Raw genomic sequence first — 21,341 nt, 5'->3', positions numbered from 1 at the left:
CTGTGTGTGTGTGTCCTCAGTTGAAAGAGTGGGTGGAGCGGCTGATGAAGACCCTGCGGGATCCATCACTGCCCCTGCTGGAGCTGCAGGACATCATGACGAGTGTATCGGGTCGAATCCCCCCTGCTGTAGAGAAGGCCATCAAGAAGGAGATGGCACAGTACGCAAGTAACATCACCTCTGTGCTCTGCCAGTTCCCCAGCCAACAGGTGTACACACACACACACTCTCTCTCTCTCTCTCTCTCTCTCTCTCTCTCTCTCTCTCTCTGTAAGCATCACTTTTTAAAAACACTTCATTTTTATGTAACATCCATTTTTATGGATTTATTTTAAAAATCTTTTTTTTTTTAAACCCAAGATCCATTTTTATTTTGTCAATTTATTTGTACCAATACTCCATTTTTACTTAACATCAATTATTTTTTTTAAATTAATTTTATATTTACTGTATATTAGAAATTGCATGTTGGAAATTAATTTTCCTGAACATTTCACAAAAATGTTTCAACTATTTTATCATCTGAAATCTACTGGGTTTTTTTTTTTTAGTTATGCAATTTTATTTTGTATGCATATATATTTTAAATACTTGGCATTCATTTTTATTTTATAATTAAAAATGCTCCAGTTTTGTTAATGGGTGTTGTTGTGTTGTTGTTTTTTTTTTTTTTAACTTTATTTTTGTGCCAGATTGCCAATATCCTGGACAGCCACGCGGCCACACTGAACAGGAAGTCGGAGCGCGAAGTCTTCTTCATGAACACACAGAGCATTGTGCAGCTCGTCCAGAAGTCAGTAACAACATACACATCTATTTCCGTTAACCGATACTCTAACCGTGAACATGATCTTAGAGCCGTTGTTGCAATAATTTTGGCACCTTTTGTTTGTATAAGTGTACTTTTAAGTATTCAGAAGCATCATCTGGACGCTGACTGAGCGTTTGCGTCACGTCCACAGATATCGCAGCGGTATCCGCGGCCATATGAGGGCAGTGGTGATGGATTTACTCAGGCAGTACCTGAAGGTCGAGGTGCAGTTTCAGCACGGTGAGGTTTCACTCTTCTTCTTTTGCTCCAGCTGGGTTTTTTTTCTTCATCCACGCGAAATAAAAGTGAAGATCTAGATGCATTGAACGTTTTATTCTGTATTAAATTATATGCCTCAAATGGAAGCACTCGATGAATATCAATAACCCCTTCATCTCCTTGGTGTTGTATGGTCTGCATTTGCATATTCTAGGATTGCATGAGAATGCAGCAGTAATTGTGTATTCAGATAAATGTCTCCTGAAAGGATTCAAGCCTTTCAGGCTAAATATGTTCTCTGATGTCTCGGGTGACCTTTTTTAAATCGAAATGTTTAGTCTGAAAGTGCAGAGTGATTTCTATTACATCTGCTGTCTGCTTAGGAAGTCAGTTTTTATCAGCTTTTAAAAGTCACATAATAATGCAATTTTGCATTAAAAAAATGTGCATCAAATCCCTTTAAAAAAGCCATAGATATTTGTCCAAAATGGACATGAGTGTGCATGATGAAGAAAAATTTATATATAGAAATTCTTTGTGTGTATTCAGGTCACTATGACAAGTGTGTGTTCGCGCTGCGAGAAGAGAACAAAGGCGACATGGCCAATGTGCTTAACTACATCTTCTCCCATGCCCAAGTCACCAAAAAGAACTCTCTGGTCACCATGCTGATCGTGAGTACACACCTTCATTCACACATGCAGTATAGAAATGAGTCGTTTCTCTTTCAGCTTGAGTTTTTTTTTTTATTATTATTATTATGGGGGGGTATACTGGTTTACCTTTGTCCGTCCATCTCTCTGTCTGAAACACCCTTTTTCTCAGCAACCACAAATCATACACTACGTTCAGACTGCAACCTAAAACGACCCATATCCGATTTGTTGTGAAATCCGATTTTTTTGTTAGGCCGTTCACATTACCAATTATATGAGACTTGTATGCGATCTCCAATATGAACGGAAAACGACCCAAAAGTGTCCCGCATGCGCAAATTGACACATAATAAGCACATCTACGTAATACGTAAACAAAAAAAAAAGCGCACTCTTCAAGTTTGCAAGTAAAGCATGGAGATGAGGCGAGACCTGGCGATGTGGTTTTTGTGGCGGCGGCGGAACTCGCACAATAATCTGATTAATGTGGGCAGCAGACTAATGAGACCGAAGGTGTCAAATTACTGGAAATTTCCAGAACAAATCTTATAATCTTGTAATACAGGATGATTTAACATCCAGGTCCCTACCAAATCCACCATTGGCTTGATCAATTCTATAAAAGTCTATTTAAATTCTGAAAAGTGTACAAATGTTGTTGTTTTCCACCAAAGAGGCGGGATTAGCCAACGCAGAATAGTGACGTTTGTCTCTTGTTGATGACGTGTAGGTCGCATGAATGCGGCCTGTCCGGTCAGACTGCAGTCACACGTGAAAATATCGGATTTAAGACCACATATCCAAGCGGCCTGGGTCACATGTGAAAAAATCGGATCTGTGTCGTTCAGATTGTCAATAACAAATCGGATACAGGTCGCATATGGGCAAAAAAATCGGATATGGGTCGTTTCAGGGTGCAGTCTGAACGTAGTCTTAGTCACTTGGTATTTGGTATGAAACTTCAGCTTGGGGTTCTATACCATGTATACCATTTTCGGGTCTGTTGTACATCAACTTCCTGTTTACCAACTGAATGTATTTACGAAACATGTAGCATGGATTTACAAATTTGTCATAACACTTTTCTCAGCAACTACAAATCACAACTGCTTGATATTTGGTACCGAGCTTCAGCTTGGGGTTCGATACCGTGTGTACCATTTTCAGGTCTGTCGCACATCGACTTCCTGTTTACCGACTGAATGTATTTGCGAAACACACAGTGTGGATTTTGACGCTATTTCAAGAAGCAAAACGCTATTTCAAAATGACAGTTTACCAGGATGCTATTTGAAATCCCTGGGGAGAGACACTGCTCTTTACTTATTTCAGGGTTAATTATTTGTTGAAGTCAACATTGATAACAAGTGTCCTGTTCCTTTGATTACTTGCATTCTGATATAAGCGAGAGTGGGGGGGGTACGTAAGTGTGCAGTAGCTCAGAGTTGATCTTGTCTCTCTCGATCTCTCCGTCTGTCTTTAGGATCAGTTGTGTGGGCGGGACCCCACGCTGACCGATGAGCTCATGGCCATCCTTACCGAGCTCACGCAGCTCAGCAAGACCACCAACGCCAAAGTGGCTCTACGTGCCCGCCAGGTATACACAAATACACCCACACACACTAAGCCAATTTCAAAACCAAAAGCGGTGAAAGCTGCTTAAATTAGCTCTAAAGAGTTCCTGGGTTTGGCTTTAAGGTGCTGATCGCGTCTCACCTGCCTTCATACGAACTGCGCCACAACCAGGTGGAGTCCATCTTCCTCTCCGCCATCGACATGTACGGCCATCAGTTCTGCATCGAGAACCTGCAGGTACACCTCTAGAATTTAGATGGCTGAAACACTTCTAGCACGCTGTCTATTGGGTGAACGGCTTGTACTGTGGCACCATCTGCTGGTCATTTGTGGAACTTTGTTAGAAAACTCCTACTTTTGTTTGGCTCAGTTTGGCAGATCTAAAATATCTCTTTTTATTTACCCTACATATCTGCCATTCAAACAATCCTCAAAGGAAGATTGGAAGGGTTTACGGGTGTCCAAACTGAACGTGAGGGTTTATTAAAAGTCTGTTCATTAAATCCTTCATCATTAATCTCTGAGCAGTTGATAAAAGACAACTTGATGTTGCATTATTTTCCTTTTCATTCTTCATTATCTAGAAACTCATTCTATCTGAGACGTCCATCTTTGACGTGTTGCCCAACTTCTTCTACCACAGCAACCAGGTGGTCCGAATGGCTGCCTTAGAGGTATGTGGAGGACTTTTTGCGTTACATCATTTTCGTTCTCACTTTTTTTTTTTTTTTAAACACCCAAGCATGATGACTTTTTTTTTTTTTCTGTCTCTCTTTATCAGGTCTATGTCCGGAGAGCATACATAGCCTATGAGCTCAACAGCGTCCAGCACCGGCAGCTAAAGGACAACACGTGCATCGTGGAATTTCAGTTCATGCTTCCCACGTCGCATCCCAACAGGTGTCCCAAGATCATACTTTGAAATACCTCTAAAATGCCACTCTACCTCATCCCACTCCATTCCAACTTTCTGTTGTCACTTTGGAGGAGGGTAGTAATGAAGGGAAATGGTGAATTGCCCGAGCGATAATTTTGCGTAAACATCAGCTAAGCTCTGCCTCCAGCATTAAGATGTATGCTCTCTATCAATGACTTCAAAAAGAGTGACTAATTCATTTTATATGAGGGCAAATGCTTTAATAGTGGTGTTTTTAATTCAGTTAATCAGTGTTCCAGAAAAGATTCTGCATCTGGTTGATAACTGAACTGGACCAATAAGATTTGTGCATGTTGACTCTGATTAGCCTTGCTTAACTACTTGCACAACCTGAATTAAAAAAAAAAAAAAAACTTTACAATGTGCTGCTTCCTGTTTTGTAAAGCATGTGCTCTCACGTTTCGTTTCATTGCATGAGAACTCTTGACCTTCTGACCCTTTTGAATCGACTTTTTTTTTTTGAAATGCTGTGAATGTTGCATGTGTGTGCAAGGGAGGAGGAAACAGTCTCCAGTGTTGTATGGGTTTGGTGACTTTAGGGCCCTGTTTACATTATTTCGAATCAGCGGATCATCAGGTTAACGTTTTTAAAACGATTCGCGTACACACACAAAATTTCTGTGCCCGCAACGAAACCGTTCCCCGTGCACACAGCAACGCCAATACACGGATACGCTAATCACATGACTAATTAGACGGCACGTCACATGATCCCAGTGCATATCGGGCATGCGCAAGTCACTCACCACTTGCAAGCACATAGTGTGTGAGAGATTGAGTGTGAGAGAGAGAAAGAGAGAGCGAGAGAGTGTGAGAGAGCATAAGAATCAAAATTTGAAGTTCTTTATGGAAATCAGGGACGCCGTGTCATTGGGACTAAAGAGGAGAAGGTTTTTCAGCAGTCGCGTCACATGACCAACGTGGCATGACCAACGCCAGCGAATCAGGAAGGTGGATGTCACAGTGACGTTGTCCAATGACAACGTCAGCTAGAGCTCAGCACTGCGTATCCTCGTTCCTCAATGTTTACACAGCACCGGATCAGATACGTACTGGGTTGAATACGTGGGCCCTGGCGGATTCAAACTGTTCCGCCTGTGGAGTCGTTTCCCGGCGTTTTAATGTGCACGGACAGTGCATCCGCAACGATACGGATACGGTCTAATGTAAACACCACCTAGAATGTTTAAAGTAGGAGAGCGTTTATAAAAGTGTTCATCTTTCCTTCTTAACTACTAAAGAAGAATGTAAAATGTTTAAGTGGCAATTAGCGTTGCACCATGTAGCACTTGAGACTGCCTCCTGTCCTTCTTGGCCTGACACTAACCGATCAGTAATCAGTGTTATTTGATTGCAGAGGGAACATCCCCACTCTAAACAGGTACAGTAATCATTCTTTCTACTGTCATCCAATTTGTCTAGCCGTCTGTACCGAGAAATGTAGATCTAGAGGACGTAGTCTCAAAGCAGTTTGGCCAAACACCCAGCCATCCTCTCCTATGGGCTCAGAGACACGCCCTTCAATTAGTTTTTAAGTCGGAATCGCTGAATTCTTGCTAGCACACTTAGGAGAAGTTCCCTATAACCTGTCGGGTTAGTTCATGATCACTAACTGATTAGCAGTAAATATACTGAATGTTCATGACTGTAACTTAGAAATCCTGTCAGATTAGTTCGTGTTAGTCACCAGGTTAGCTTTGTATTGATAACATTATTAATATGAAAGAAATCTTCTCAGAAATTCTGTTAGCTCATTTTGGTCGTTTGGCTAGTTTTCGCGACAAATATTTACGATTTGGAAAACCTTTCAGAAATGCTGTCAGGTTAGCTCGTGTAAACTAGCTGACTAGCTTGAGTGGTAAAAATTTTTGAACATTTATAAATACAATTTAGAAATCCTGTCTGATTAGCTCATGTTACACAGCTAGCTAGCCTTAGCAGTAAATATTCTGAACATTTACAATCTCTTAGAAATCCTGCCAAGTGTTAAATAGCTGTCGTAGTAAATATTCTGAATATTTATGAATGACACGAATCCTCTCAGAAATCACGTTAGCTTAGCTCCTGTTAACTAGCTGGCTAGTTTTAGCATTAGTCAGAACATTCATGAATGGCTGACACAAATCCTGTCAGAAACCCTGTCAGTTTAACTTGTTAGCCAGCTCTCTGGCTTCAGTAGTAAGTTGAAACCTTTATGAATATGACCCAAGTCCTCTCAGAAATCAAGTCAGCTTAGTTCTTCTTAGCTAGCTGGCTAGTTTTAGCAGTAAATGTTCTGAATATGACACACATCCTGTCCTATCTTGTTAGCCAGCTGGCTAGCTTCAGTAGTAGTAAGTCCTGAACCTTTATGAATGACTGACAGAAATCCTGTCAGGTTAGCTGATCTTAGCCGGTTGGCTAGCTTTTGCACTGAATACTCTGAAATTTGTATTCAAGAGTAAATATTCTGAAAAGTGTCTCTCTTTAGCGTTCTCCTGACACATCTGAGAGCGATATTGACAGTTTTTCTCCCCCCTCATTTCTGCTCTCATTCAACATTTACACTGACTTCATAACAGACTTGATGTCGACATGCTAGCTAACAAGATGGCTTCAGTCTCTAGCTAGCTTTTTTGTGCTCCATATAAAAAAAAATGTTGCGTTGGCTTTAACTAAAGCATTGTTTTCCACATAAAGAGGGAGTGGAATTAAGATTTTAGAGCAGCGAATTTTGAGATTTAAGAGCAATGTTTGGCCATGCTACTTTTTGAGTATATGTATATGGTGTGTGTGTGAGAGAGAGAGAGAGAGAGAGAGAAAATCTACTTTGTGCAAATTCATTCAAAATTAAAGCCTGTCTGGGGTGATGTTAGGACTCCAAAACTAATTTAGCATGTCATATTTTTGTGTTTGTGTGTAATACGGTCCAGGCATCATGCTGGGTTTGAATTAAGTGTCTTAATTATTGCGTTTAATTGGGACGTACCCCTTGCCGGGCGTGTGACTGTGTGCCCGTGTTCTCTCAGGAAACTCTCCACGCCACTATTGGACAACAAAGCTAAAGCTAGAGCAGCTAACCGTAGAGCTGGTGATGCAAGCACTGCCTTGACTAGCTATGCCACGTCTATGGCTAGTACAGCTCCATCTAATGACCTTGTGGACAGATAGAATGAGAACAACTCACTGAGGCTACGTTTACATTACGTCGAATCAGCGGATCATCAGATTAACGTTCTTAAAACGATTCGCGTTTACACTAAAACCGTTAGCCGTGCACACAGCAACACCAATACGCGGATACGCTCGGCTCCGCAGGCATCCTGCGCTCCAAATCACTCCGCCCTGAACAGCGAGTGCCCTCTGGAGGGTGTGCACTCCGGCCCTGCGCAGCTCACAGAGCGCGCGAGTGAAGTGAACAAGCCACGATTCGGGACTGAGCCGCTGTGTGTGAGATCCCAGCGCATATCACTTATTACTTGCAAGTGGAAGGATGGCAAGCCTAAAGATAATCATAACTACACAATGGGCAGTATTTGCATCAGTATTTGCAGTATTTTCATACTTTTATACTCTTTAATGAAAGGTGATACAAGGCGGAAGTCTGCGCCGTTTTTCAGCAGTCGCGTCACATGACCAACGCCAGCGAATCAGGAAGGTGGATGTCACAGTGACATTGTCCAATGAGACGCCAGCTAGAGCTCAGCACAGCGTATTCGCGTATTCTCAATGTTTACACAGCACCGGAGCTGATACGATCTAGATTGAATACGTGGACGCTGGCGGATTCCCGTTTCCCCGCTTTTTCAGGGGGGTTAATGTAAACGGACAGTGCATCCGCGAAGAAAACGAGACAGATACGGTCTAGTGTAAACGTAGCCTAAGTTAGAGCTTTTAAAGGTACTGTTGAATGCAGTATAAGGGCATTGCACTCAACAATGCTAAACATGCTAATGTTAATGGGAAGCAATTAGCATTTATTCATCATCCTGGAATTTCTGGTGAAGGATTCCCCTAACTCTTGGGATTGTTGAAATGGTGATAAGAACATGGGCTATAAGGGATGATGAAGGATCTCCCAAGTGCCATTTTGACTTTTGGTTTGTTTTCTTGTCAGGGTTCATTTTGGTAACATCTTGTGGTTAAAATGAGAATTTGACTGGTTTACACAGAGCTGTGTTGTTTTTGGGGTGTTTAATGTTTTTTTTTTTCAACTGTAATTTGCCTCCTTATGGGTTGCTTGTATAAGTATTGTTTTAAGACTTTTTAAAAAAAAAATATTTCAAGCTGAAGCAACTCTTAAGGACGCAAAGCCGTTCACTCGCATCTTTTGGGGTACAGGGGCTTATTACAGGGTTTCTCCACTGATTTTGTGTGTGTTGTGGTCTCAGAATGTCCTTCTCATCCAACCTGAACCACTATGGAATGGCACATGTGGCCAGCGTGAGTGACGTTCTGCTGGACACCTCCTTCACGCCGCCATGTCAGCGTATGGGAGCCATGGTGTCCTTCCGCTCCTTCCAGGAATTCACCAGGTGATATTTGTGTGTGTTCTCATTAGTCCAGTAGAATGTGGGGGGAAAAAAAAAAAGTTGTCACGCCTTTATTTTATAGAACTGCATAATTGTTTGTGTTTGAGATATATTCATACATACAGTGGGGCAAAAAGTATTTAGTCAGTCACCAATTGTGCAAGTTCTCCTACTTAAGATGAGAGAGGCCTGTAATTTTCATCATAGGTACACTTCAACTATGAGAGACAAAATGAGAAAAAAATCCAGAAAATCACATTGTCTGATTTTTAAAGAATTTATTTGCAGATTATGGTGGAAAATAAGTATTTGGTCAATAACAAAAGTTCATCTCAATACTTTGTTATATACCCTTTGTTGGCAATGACAGAGGTCAAACGTTTTCTGTAAGTCTTCACAAGGTTTTCACACACACTGTTGCTGGTATTTTGGCCCATTCCTCCATGCAGATCTCCTCTAGAGCAGTGATGTTTTGGGGCTGTCGCTGGGCAACACGGACTTTCAACTCCCTCCAAAGATTTTCTATGAGGTTGAGATCTGGAGACTGGCTAGGCCACTCCAGGACCTTGAAATGCTTCTTACAAAGCCACTCCTTCATTGCCCGGGCGGTGTGTTTGGGATCATTGTCATGCTGAAAGACCCAGCCACGTTTCATCTTCAATGCCCTTGCCGATGGAAGGAGGTTTTTACTCAAAATCTCACGATACATGGCCCTATTCATTCTTTCCTTTACACGGATCAGTCGTCCTGGTCCCTTTGCAGAAAAACAGCCCCAAAGCATGATGTTTCCACCCCCATGCTTCACAGTAGGTATGGTGTTCTTTGGATGCAACTCAGCATTCTTTCTCCTCCAAACATGACAAGTTGAGTTTTTACCAAAAAGTTCTATTTTGGTTTCATCTGACCATATGCCATTCTCCCAATCCTCTTCTGGATCATCCAAATGCTCTCTAGCAAACTTCAGACGGGCCTGGACATGTACTGGCTTAAGCAGGGGGACACGTCTGGCACTGCAGGATTTGAGTCCCTGGCGGCGTAGTGTGTTACTGATGGTAGCCTTTGTTACTTTGGTCCCAGCTCTCTGCAGGTCATTCACTAGGTCCCCCCGTGTGGTTCTGGGATTTTTGCTCACCGTTCTTGTGATCATTTTGACCCCACGGGGTGAGATCTTGCGTGGAGCCCCAGATCGAGGGAGATTATCAGTGGTCTTGTATGTCTTCCATTTTCTAATAATTGCTCCCACAGTTGATTTCTTCACACCAAGCTGCTTACCTTTTGCAGATTCAGTCTTCCCAGCCTGGTGCAGGTCTACAATTTTGCTTCTGGTGTCCTTTGACAGCTCTTTGGTCTTGGCCATAGTGGAGTTTGGAGTGTGACTGTTTGAGGTTGTGGACAGGTGTCTTTTATACTGATAACGAGTTCAAACAGGTGCCATTAATACAGGTAACGAGTGGAAGACAGAGGAGCCTCTTAAAGAAGTTGTTACAGGTCTGTGAGAGCCAGAAATCTTGCTTGTTTGTAGGTGACCAAATACTTATTTTACCGAGGAATTTACCAATTAATTCATTAAAAATCCTACAATGTGATTTCCTGGATTCTTTCCCCCCCATTCTGTCTCTCATAGTTGAAGTGTACCTATGATGAAAATTACAGGCCTCTCTCATCTTTTTAAGTGGGAGAACTTGCACAATTGGTGGCTGACTAAATACTTTTTTGCCCCACTGTAATTGAAAGACCTTTCCTTTAATAATTAGAGACATGATTTAGTGTATTTTGATTGGACATATTAAATTTTCTGTACTTTTTTTTTATATCTTTTCTTTCCCCTCTTAGAAACATTAACGATATCCTGAGCTGTTTCTCGGACTCTCCGCCCACCAGCCCCTCCTTCCCTGAGGGGGGAAACCCTGTACTGTATGGAGAGGAAGACAACAAGGTGAGCGGCCCTGTTGGCCAACCTAATGCGCATCTCCATCAGGCGTTCAAGTTGATTTGCAGGAATTTTAACTCCAGCATCGCACCGTATAAGAACAGGAGGAACTCTACAAGTTGAAGATACCATTTACCAAGTGCTGAGACTGGAGACTCCTTCCATAAGCGCTAAATAAACACCTACTCACGGAAAACTTCACCACGTCAAAAATGACACGCTTTTTAAAATCCGTTTGTGTGTGTGTAACTGTGGACAATATAACATTAATACCAATGTAGCTGGAGCTACATTCCTGTCAACCAAGTCAATTTCTATAAAATGCTACGAAGGGTTAAGCTTATCTTGTTGTCTTCATGTACGAATTTAAATGAAATCCAACATTGTCTGTCTTTTGTTTAAATTCAAAGCTTATGGTTATCAATACAGATTATCACGTTTTGAAAATACACAACGTTAAACAATTAAAAACGAGTGTTGCCAAGCAAAACAAACCTCACCCGGTAGCACTTATGATTAATATGAGGGAAGATATCGGGGGGGGAATGGGTACCTTATGAGTACATGTGGCTACTGCTGAGAAATAAAATAGTTTTCTGATACCATGTCCATACAGTGTGTGTGTGTGTGTGTGTGTGTGTGTATATTATTTACTCTATGAGGCAGTAGCCACAAAAATGAAGTGCAATCCAAAAATTAACAGTTTAAAAATCACAGACGTAAAATATACCAAGTGTCTATACTTTTTATATTATTCTACTCTTACCCCTTACAGTTTTCGAAACCGAAACCTCCGAACTGACCCAAACTCTTATTTCCCGGAAATGGCCCGGCGCTAGAGCTCAGCGGAACGTACTTTCCCTCTGTAATAAGCATAAACATGTCTGAAAGTGATTTCTTTAGTCCGTTTTATTTCGAATGGTGACCCGAATTATATACACTCGCCGGCCATTTTAATCAGAACACGTGTGTGCATGCACAGTGCGCGATTGTTACATTGTTACAGCATGATGACGTAGTCGCTAGCGCCTCTATATGAGGCAGTAGTCACAAAAAAAATGATTTTGACCTTTCTGGTGACCTTGACCGGATGACCCTCAAAATGTTGAAGGTTCTATTTGAGACTAATGCCCATCTATCCTGAACGTTTCATGAAGCTTGGTCCAGCCGTTTTCTCGTAATATCGTAAAGAAACCCCACTGAAAACAATACCTCGCCCCCTGGTGGACTCCTCCATCCTGGGCGAGATAATTAGAATTGTCTGGCTCAAGGGGAGATCTGAGAGTGAAAAATTAGTTAACTCTGTTCCCTTGAAACGGGTAAAAATTGTGAGAACTTTCCATCATGTTCATTAAGGTGTCCTGTTGGTTTGTAGAGCATACAAGATGAACCCATCCACATCCTGAACGTTGCTATTAAGACCGACAGTGACATTGATGACGACAGTTTGGCTGCCATGTTCCGGGAGTTCACCCAGTCCAAGGTAGGCCCATTTCAGACTCCACAGACTCTGAAGCTTTTCTCTTTGCCTCCTGTAAAGTTCTTGACAGGAATCTTTTTGCTTTTCAGAAGTCGGTGCTGTTTGAGCACGGCATCCGGCGGCTCACCTTCCTCGTGGCTCAAAAGGTGAGAACTACGTTTCCTCAGGTTGTAGCACGGCTTTGTTTTTGTCCCGCCGTCCCGTTCTTCTTATCCATGCCTGAGCTTTTACTAAAATGACCCAAAAATGTGAATGGAAATGATGGAAACCCAATTTTAATTCAGACTCAAATCTAGCTGTTCCACTGCGTCTGTCTTTCTTTCTTTCTTTCTTTCCTTCTTTCCATTCTTTTGCTGTCTTGACATCGTTACTAACAGGATTTCAGGAAACAGATCAACTATGAGGTGGACCAGAGGTTCCATGTGAGTATTTCTGGGTGATTTTATGGAAAAGAACAGATCTACAAATACCGTTCTCATCTTAACTCATAATTGGAGCATGATCTGATCCCAGTTGACAGACTCACCAAACAATTTGACTTTTTAGTCATAGACTAACAACACTTGAATGATTTTGGATTTGTTTCTGGGGTTATGCAGTTCACTGATGTTTCATTTTTCTTATGCAGAGGGAGTTCCCGAAATTTTTCACCTTTCGTGCAAGAGACAAGGTGAGAAACTATATTGAATGTTCTTGCTTTCTTTTAACCACAAACAATAAGGCCTGGTGTTTCCACAAGGTCCTGGACACGGAGTAACTTTACTTGCATTGGAAATTTAATTTTTTATTTATTTAAAAAAAATTTTTTTTGATGCGGTCAGATAAAAGGTTACAGTTTTGGAGTACGACACAAACAACTGTAGTTATATGGGCTGGTCCAGATATTTATATTTAATAAATAATTATCAGTTCTAAGGACGTGTTTAAAGTTTATCAAACTGCAGTAAAACTTCTGAAAGAAAGGATGTCAAAAAAAAGATTAAATTTAAAAAGAAACTGTAAGAAATAGCTAACAAGAAAGAAAGGCAAAATGAAGGAAGGATGGAAGTAAGGACAGACGAACAGAAGAAATAAATGGAATAGAAGGTACAGAAGGAAAGGAAAGAAAGGTAGGAAGGAAGAGTAAAGAACAGGAGGGAGGCAGAAAGGAAAAAAGGGGGGTGGAAAGGAAGGAGAGATGAGTGAAAAGGGGGAAGGAAGGGAAGGAAAAAGAAAGGGTAGGAGAAAGGAAAGATGGAACGAAGGAAGGAGGGACAAATAGAAATAAAGGAAAATGTTGAAAGGAAGGGACGGGCAGACAAGGAAAAGAAAGGAAGGAGAGGAGGAAGGAAGAAAGGGGGGGAAAGAAAAATGAAAGTGAGGAAGGAAGGAAATGAAAGAAGGGGAAAGGAAGAAAAAAGAACAGGAGGGAGGCATAAAGGAACAAAGGGAGGCTGGAAAGGAAGGACAGATGAGTGAAAAGGAGGAAGGAAGGGAAGGAAAAAGAAAGGGTAGGAGAAAGGAAAGATGGAACGAAGGAAGGAGGGACATAGAAATAAAGGAAAATGTTGAAAGGAAGGGACGGGTGGACAGAAGGAAAAGAAAGAAAGGAAGGAAGAAAGGGGGGGAAAGAAAAATGAAAGTGAGGAAGGAAGGAAATGAAAGAAGGGGAAAGGAAGAAAAAAGAACAGGAGGGAGGCATAAAGGAACAAAGGAAGGACAGATGAGTGGGGGGGAAAGGGGGAAGATGGGAAGGAAAAAGGAATGAAAAAATGGAGACAAAGGAAATGGAGGGAAGGAGAAAAAAGATGTAGGAGAGGAAGGAAGAAAGGGGGAAAGAAAAATGAACGTGAGGAATGAAGGATGGATGGATGCAAGGAATGGGGGGGGGGGGGGGGGAGTATAAATGAATAAATGTAGATATTGTTGAGGGCAGCTCTGCGTCCTGAGTTTACTGCCAGGTTTGAATTATTGCTAGTTGAGACATGAGTCCATTGTCCAGTGGTTCAGTCTTTGTCTCAAATTCATCCTTCTCCCAGACAGGAAGAGGAGGGACTGATGGTAAAGTGTCAGTTTCATTTCAGACACCGGGTCACCTTTTCCACAGTCGACCATTTTTAAACCAGCATGTGACCTTGTTTTTCATGTAAAGGATAAAAGTTGTTGTTTTAATCTTGTTGTAGCAGAGCTATTATTTGGAATGTCTTCATCAAAAGTGTTCGTGCTCGTACCATTTGGTAGGAAAGTTGAACACTCAGAAGGCTTTTTTTTTTTCCACCCATTATGAAACCATTCTTTCTTTTCCAGACAGAAATAACGCTATAGTAGAGAAAGTCCTCCCCTCCTGTGCTTGCACTCTCTCTGATAGCCTCTCAATCATGGTTGATAATGGCTCCTCCTGACTGTGATAGTTTTCTAAAATGGTTCCACCAAAGCTCATTACTTTAATGAACTTTTTAATTATTTTGCCCATTTGAGAGAGATGACGTCCATTAGCTAGCTGTGATTACCTACATTTACTAAATCTAGCCTGCTATTAGCGCTGGGGGAGGGGAGTGGAGTGGAGTGGAGGGGAGGGGGGTGATGTTGGGTGCATAGCACCACTTTCTGCTCTCATACACTCCTCCAAATTTAAAACAACTAATTTCACCCTCTTTGCATGTTCCTAGGAAAGTTGTATGTGACTCGGTTTCCACGGTTTTGTGGGTTTTTTTCAGTTTGAAGAGGACCGGATCTACAGGCACTTGGAGCCAGCGCTGGCTTTCCAGCTGGAACTGAACCGCATGCGTAACTTTGCGCTCACCGCCATCCCGTGTGCCAACCACAAGATGCACCTGTACCTGGGCGCCGCCCGCGTGGAGGTGGGCACCGAGGTCACGGACTATCGCTTCTTCGTGCGTGCCATCATCCGCCATTCAGACCTCATCACCAAGGTAAACACAAGCACAGAGGTCTGTTTTTTGAGCGTCGCCTAGTCACTTTTGCAAGTAAAGAACGTGTTGTGTTTGGATTTGATTACACAGAAAAGAACTTGGTGTGTGTGTTGCGCTTTTTAGGAAGCCTCTTTCGAGTACCTGCACAACGAGGCTGAGCGGCTGCTCTTGGAAGCCATGGACGAGCTGGAGGTGGCCTTCAACAACACCACAGTTCGCACCGACTGCAATCACATCTTCCTCAACTTTGTCCCCACCGTCATCATGGATCCCTCAAAGGTTGCGAATCTTGTTTTTGATCAGTACTGTATGTTGGACACGTTGAAGCCTGTGTTCACTGCGAGATTTAAGACCGTGTGGTTTCTGTGCGCGTCAGATTGAGGAGTCGGTGCGCTCCATGGTGATGCGTTACGGCAGTCGGCTCTGGAAGCTGCGCGTGCTCCAGGCCGAGCTGAAGATCAACATCCGGCTCACGCCCACAGGCAAGCAGATCCCCATCCGCCTGTTCCTGACCAACGAGAGCGGCTACTACCTGGACATCAGTCTGTACAAAGAGGTCACGGACTCTCGCACGGGACAGGTGGGGCCCAATGACCGCCAGGTGGGGCTCACACATCTCTCATTCACACACCCACACAACTTCCAGTTCGATCACTAGTGTCATCATTTGTAACTGACCCACAGCGTCACAGGAAAGCAAGTAATCAGTCATGAACATAGTAAGACAAGTAATTAAAAATGTGGTGCAGGTTTCCGTCAGGATTGCCTCACGTTTTTCTTTCTACAGCAGATAAGGTAGGTCTCGTCATGTCGTCAGGCCGTGATTAGTCCTTGTTAAAACAATAATATATCAGTCGATGTTTGTTTTAAAAACAGTTCTTTCAGTTATGACTAAAAGAGGACTTTTTTTCAATAATAGCTTTACATAACGTATGGTTTTTATATTCAAGTTGTTATAAGTTAATGCATATAGCTAACCTAAACTGCCTTTTAGTGCTGTCAAAAATGTCGCGTTATTAACGCGTTAACTTGACTCAATTTTAACGGCGATAATTTTTTTTTATCGCGAGATTAATGCTCTGTGACATGATGCCACGCCCCGCACAGCCAGAGTCCTCTGCCCTCCCCCAAAGAGCCACGGTGCTCGGCTTAGGTTTCGTTTTCCCATCGGCGGCTCCAGCCCCACTTTGCAGTGGCTGTGACAAGACGTGTTATGCTCTGCAATAATAAAAAAAAAAAACATTGATACAACCAGTGTTCGAACTATGCCGATATTTTCGGGGGGTCCCTTTTTTTCCCTTGGGGGGGGTGCTTGCGCTTGTCTCAGAGCGCGGATCTCCATCGCGCGCTCACTTCGGATATGCAAATGCTTCCCGTTACACACGATTGCTATGTCAATAAACATAATTTTGCCAATATTTTAGAGACCCCCCAACATTTCCCAAATCACGTTTTCAAGGGATCTCATGTCTGTTTCAGGGGATCTCGGATCCCCCGAGTACCCCCGTAGTTCGAACGGTGAGCAAGCCCATTCACTTTTTTATGCTGATAAGAGAATTACAATGATTTTTCATGTGACAAAAATGTGCGATTAAATTGCGATTAATCGCGAGTTAACTATGACAGTCGCGACATTAATCGCGATTAAATATTTTAATCGCTTGACAGCACTACTGCCTTTATATTACTGTTTATTTACTTATTTTAAACCACTTTGCCCTTACTTGAAACAAAGGTGGTCTATGAATAAAAAAAAAAAAGTATAAAATATTTAATAAATGTGGCGATGATGAATTTTGTCATTTGAATAATTATCTAATATTAGCGCAAATTTTGATTTATGCTGAAAGAGCGGCTTGAACTGTGTGTTTTCTGCTTAAACCCAGACATCCGTGTCGTTCATGTTCATGGTCACGTCATTGCCGTAGTGTACATCAGACCACTGTTCCGTGTGTGTGTGTGTGTGTGTTCTTTTCTTCTTTAACACATTCTTTGCCATTTAAAAAAAAAAATTCCAGATCATGTTCCAGGCATATGGAGACAAGCAGGGGCCTCTTCACGGCATGCTCATCAACACACCGTACGTCACCAAAGACCTGCTGCAGTCCAAACGCTTCCAGGCTCAGAGCCTCGGTACCACATACGTCTACGACCTGCCCGAGATGTTCAGACAGGTACACTCAGCAGCAACATCAACAATATTAATAAACACAAATCAGAAGGAAAACATCTATGTAAAAAAAAAAAAAATCAGTTAGCATGTTGATGAAAAATAATCAGAAATAAAGGGTGCGCAAAACGAAACCATAATAATCTCACACAACTTTTTTTTTTTTTAATTTCTCCTCCCACTGTCTTTTCTGTTATTCATTCAGGCTCTGAAAAAGCTGTGGCAGTCCATGGACGCGTACGCTCACCTTCCCAAGTGCCCCCTGCCCTCCGAGCTCCTCACCTTCACTGAGCTGGTGCTGGATTCTCAGGGTCAGCTGGTGCAGATGAACCGCCTGCCCGGGGGCAATGAGGTCAGACTCAGGACACAGACTAAAGTCAAAGATTTAGATGGAAAAGTGTCTTGTTAAAGAGAAATCCTTGCAATAGGCACCATCACTAAAAGAAAGTCTTTAACCGGACGTTGTAGATCGGCATGGTGGCATGGCGGATGACCCTCCGGACCCCCGAGTACCCTGCGGGCCGTGAGATAATCGTGATCAGCAACGACATCACCCATAAGATCGGCTCGTTCGGGCCGCAGGAGGACATCCTCTTCCAGCAGGCGTCGGAGATGGCGCGCGAGAGTGGTATCCCGCGCATCTACATCGCTGCCAACAGCGGTGCCCGTATCGGCCTGGCAGAAGAGATCAGACACATGTTTCACGTGGCCTGGCAGGACCCGGCCGACCCGTACAAGGTGGGACGCTCCAGTGTGGTGTTAGCATGCGCAGGTCATCGGTGATAAAACTGCCCGCAATATTCCACATGAAAAATTCTCACTACAGCTACATTACAGGAAGGAAGCTTACGATCGGTGACGTCACGAGTGCAACCTGCATACGGTGCTCTAAAATACACGTTTGGTTTTGTCTTGCAGGGATTTAAGTATCTCTACCTCACGCCTCAGGACTATAAGAAGGTCTCGGCACTCAACTCTGTGCACTGCGAGCACGTGGAGGATGAAGGAGAATCGAGGTGTGTGCGCACGATTAATTATGTATTCATTCATTCATTTGGCTGATGCTATTATGCAAATCAACTTAGTGCTAGAATTTAGCTATGCACATTTAAAGGCTTTACTGTGTGTGTGTGTGTGTGTGTGTGCGCGCAGGTATAAGATCACAGACATCATCGGAAAGGAGGAAGGCTTGGGTGTAGAGAATCTGAGAGGCTCAGGGATGATCGCTGGAGAATCCTCACTCGCTTATGAAGAGATCATCACCATGAATCTGGTACAGAACAAATACAGAAAATGTATTAACGTTTTTATCCTCCGCTGGCCAGAAGGCCCGAAGGGGAATTATGTCATAGCAATGTCCGTCCCAGGAAAGGGCGCTCACCTTCTGATATCAGCTCCTCTCACAATTTGTGGAGGAATTTCACCAAACTTGGTAAAAGACATTATTGTTATTTGTCGGTAGTACGCATATTGTTTTGTTAAATTCGGTCATGTTTTACCAGAGTTCCAGCCCTTGATTAACAACCTTGTACTTTCACAATTTCATGAAGGTGCGCTCGCATTCTGACATCAACCCCTCTCACAATTTTTGGACGAATTTCTCACAGCTTGGCAAAAGGCCTTGTTATATAACGGTAATACGCATATTGCGATTTAATTTCGTTTGTGAAAATTCTACCAGAGTTTTGACCCTTGATTAAATAACTCGTACTTTTGACAATTTCATGAGGGTGTACGTTCTTCTGAAATCAAACTCCTCTCACAATTTGTGGAGGAATTTCACCAAACTTGGTAAAAGACATTATTGTTATTTGTCGGTCGTACGCATATTGTTTTGTTAAATTCGGTCACATTTTACCAGAGTTCCAGCCCTTGATTAACAACCTTGTACTTTCACAATTTCATGAAGGTGCGCTCGTGTTCTGACATCAACTCCTCTCACAATTTTTGGACGAATTTCTCACAGCTTGGCAAAAGGTCTTGTTATATAACGGTAATATGCAGATTGCGATTTAATTTCGTTCTACCAGAGTTTTGACCCTTGATTAAATAACTCGTACTTTTGACAATTTCATGAGGGTGTACGTTCTTCTGAAATCAGCTCCTCTCACAATTTGTGGAGGAATTTCACCAAACTTGGCAAAAGGCTTTGTTATATGACAGTTATACGCATATCGACATTTCGTTTAATTTGGGCAAATTTTACCAGAGTTGTGCCCTTGATTATTAACAAACTTGTACTTTGGCAATTTCATCAAGGTGTGCTTGCTTTCTGAAATCAACTTCCCTCGCAATTTTTGGAGGAATGTCATGTAATTTGGCAAAAAGTTTTTATCCCCCACTGGCCAAAAGGGATATGACATGGCGATGTCCGTCCCGGGAAGGGTACTCACCTTCTGAAATGAACTCCTCTCGCAATTTTTGGAGGAATTTCACGAAACTTGACAGGATTCTTTGTTGTATGTCAGTAATACGCATACTGCAATTTTGTTCAATTCGGTCGCATTTTACCAGAGTTATGGCACAATTGCCAGCGGGGGATATTGTGCTCTCAGAGCACTCGTTTAAAATGTAATGTATTATGATGATTGATTTTTAACCATCATTTTTGCTCATATAATGTATGTTTGTTTCATATCCCCCTCCCCCTAGCTTGCACGCATCTTGAGTATTAATAACTTTTTTTTGTGTGTGTGTTCAACCCCAAAAGCCTGAATGAATTAAATATTTGATAGCTGTAATCCTTGTAGCTGGTGCTATTACTAATTTCATATAGTCCTCAATTGTTAGGATATTTGATTGTAGAGTAGGATTTGGTGTTAATTCTGTGTGTGTGTGTTGCTCAGGTGACATGCAGGGCCATCGGGATCGGCGCGTACCTGGTGCGTCTCGGCCAGAGGACCATCCAGGTGGAGAACTCGCACATCATCCTGACGGGAGCCGGAGCCCTCAACAAGGTGCGTGTGTCACTGCACTGCTAAAAGGTGAAGGATGGGATGATTGCACACTCCAAGAGCTTCAGTTCATGTTCACATCAAACATCAGAATGAGGAAAAATGTGATCTGGGTGTCGGTTCCAGAAGGGTTCGGATTGGTTTAGTATTTCAGAAACTGCTGATCTCTTGGGATATTCATAGACAACAATCTTGTACAGAATGCCAGAGATGCCAATCACTACGATTCGTGCGTAGTCACTACGTTTTTGACAGTAGCACTACGAGGCTACGACCGTCTGTTCAGTTTATATGGGATTCATACGATTTTAGCATGGATGCAGTTCGAAACGCGTGAATCTGTAAGGGTTCACGATATTTTGCCAGTGTTCGGTACATTTGAGGCCAATTATCGCTTGATAATTCAATATTTTGACTGTATTTATGGTCAAAGTTTGCGTCGATGGGCGCCGCCATCTTTGTTGACAAGCGTTCTGCCCATGCGCGAATTAATTATCGATGCCGCGATGGAATGTCGAGCAGCCCATGTCACTAGGTATTGAGGGGCTGTCGGGGTGTTGTAACCTCACAAACTATCGCTCAAAACATGAAATCAGGGTTGTCATCCACCCAAAACACCATGTTCCGAATATGCAATGAACATTTCACGATATATTCGCAAAAAGAAACGAAAAACCGTTGGAACTGAAACGGTCATCTTCTGAACTAAATCAGTCAGAACTGAATAAGTACTCTGACTTGATATTGATGAGATTAAAAGTGAAAGGAAGTTGATTAAAAATTAAAAGTAATCAGAGTGACTTGACATTAATCATGGGAATAAAAAGGAAATGGACATGTTCCAGTACAACTATTTGAGTATTGCTAATTGAGTGTTCCGGCATATTCTCTATAAACATTGATGGCATGTAATCTGCATTTGTTTCGTAAACTATTTGAGTATTTGCTAATTGAGTGTTCCAGTATGTTATCTATAAATATCGATGGTATGTAATCTGCGTTTGTGTAGTAAAGTTAAGAAAATAATCTTCACTGTTTGAAAGTTGATTGTATACAAATTACCAGAGAAGTCTTTACTTTGTGTGAATGTGGCAAGTTATGAGTATCACTCATGAGAAAATCATGAGTGATTTTGGTTTGGTTTTATTTTTCAGATAATTTAAAAAAAAAAAAAATCAACAATTTT

General features: G+C 42.2%; 1 protein-coding gene across 5 annotated transcripts in view; it reads left to right on the top strand.

Moving 5' to 3' along the window:
- acaca (acetyl-CoA carboxylase alpha) overlaps positions 1-21,341 on the top strand; it is a 78,814-nt gene that overhangs the window by 31,715 nt on the left and 25,758 nt on the right. The window contains exons 20-44 of one of the 5 annotated variants that reach the window (XM_060913056.1): positions 21-209; positions 693-793; positions 963-1,051; positions 1,580-1,704; positions 3,170-3,283; positions 3,385-3,498; positions 3,846-3,935; positions 4,043-4,161; positions 5,556-5,579; positions 7,207-7,341; positions 8,566-8,712; positions 10,543-10,645; positions 12,015-12,122; positions 12,209-12,265; positions 12,497-12,541; positions 12,748-12,789; positions 14,816-15,031; positions 15,155-15,310; positions 15,408-15,632; positions 17,050-17,205; positions 17,407-17,553; positions 17,670-17,939; positions 18,120-18,217; positions 18,354-18,474; positions 20,048-20,158. In XM_060913056.1, coding sequence (XP_060769039.1) covers positions 21-209; positions 693-793; positions 963-1,051; positions 1,580-1,704; positions 3,170-3,283; positions 3,385-3,498; positions 3,846-3,935; positions 4,043-4,161; positions 5,556-5,579; positions 7,207-7,341; positions 8,566-8,712; positions 10,543-10,645; positions 12,015-12,122; positions 12,209-12,265; positions 12,497-12,541; positions 12,748-12,789; positions 14,816-15,031; positions 15,155-15,310; positions 15,408-15,632; positions 17,050-17,205; positions 17,407-17,553; positions 17,670-17,939; positions 18,120-18,217; positions 18,354-18,474; positions 20,048-20,158 — 3,102 coding nt within the window. The remainder of the gene's footprint in view (positions 1-20; positions 210-692; positions 794-962; positions 1,052-1,579; positions 1,705-3,169; positions 3,284-3,384; positions 3,499-3,845; positions 3,936-4,042; positions 4,162-5,555; positions 5,580-7,206; positions 7,342-8,565; positions 8,713-10,542; positions 10,646-12,014; positions 12,123-12,208; positions 12,266-12,496; positions 12,542-12,747; positions 12,790-14,815; positions 15,032-15,154; positions 15,311-15,407; positions 15,633-17,049; positions 17,206-17,406; positions 17,554-17,669; positions 17,940-18,119; positions 18,218-18,353; positions 18,475-20,047; positions 20,159-21,341) is intronic. The other 4 variants (XM_060913053.1, XM_060913052.1, XM_060913055.1 and 1 more) reach the window with 4 other exon arrangements.

Source organism: Neoarius graeffei, chromosome 28 (assembly GCF_027579695.1).
Source record: "Neoarius graeffei isolate fNeoGra1 chromosome 28, fNeoGra1.pri, whole genome shotgun sequence".
In the NCBI taxonomy this organism is placed as follows: Eukaryota; Metazoa; Chordata; class Actinopteri; order Siluriformes; family Ariidae; genus Neoarius; species Neoarius graeffei.
The sequence above is the reverse complement of the archived record's forward strand: the minus strand, read 5'-3'. Positions and strand labels throughout refer to the sequence as shown.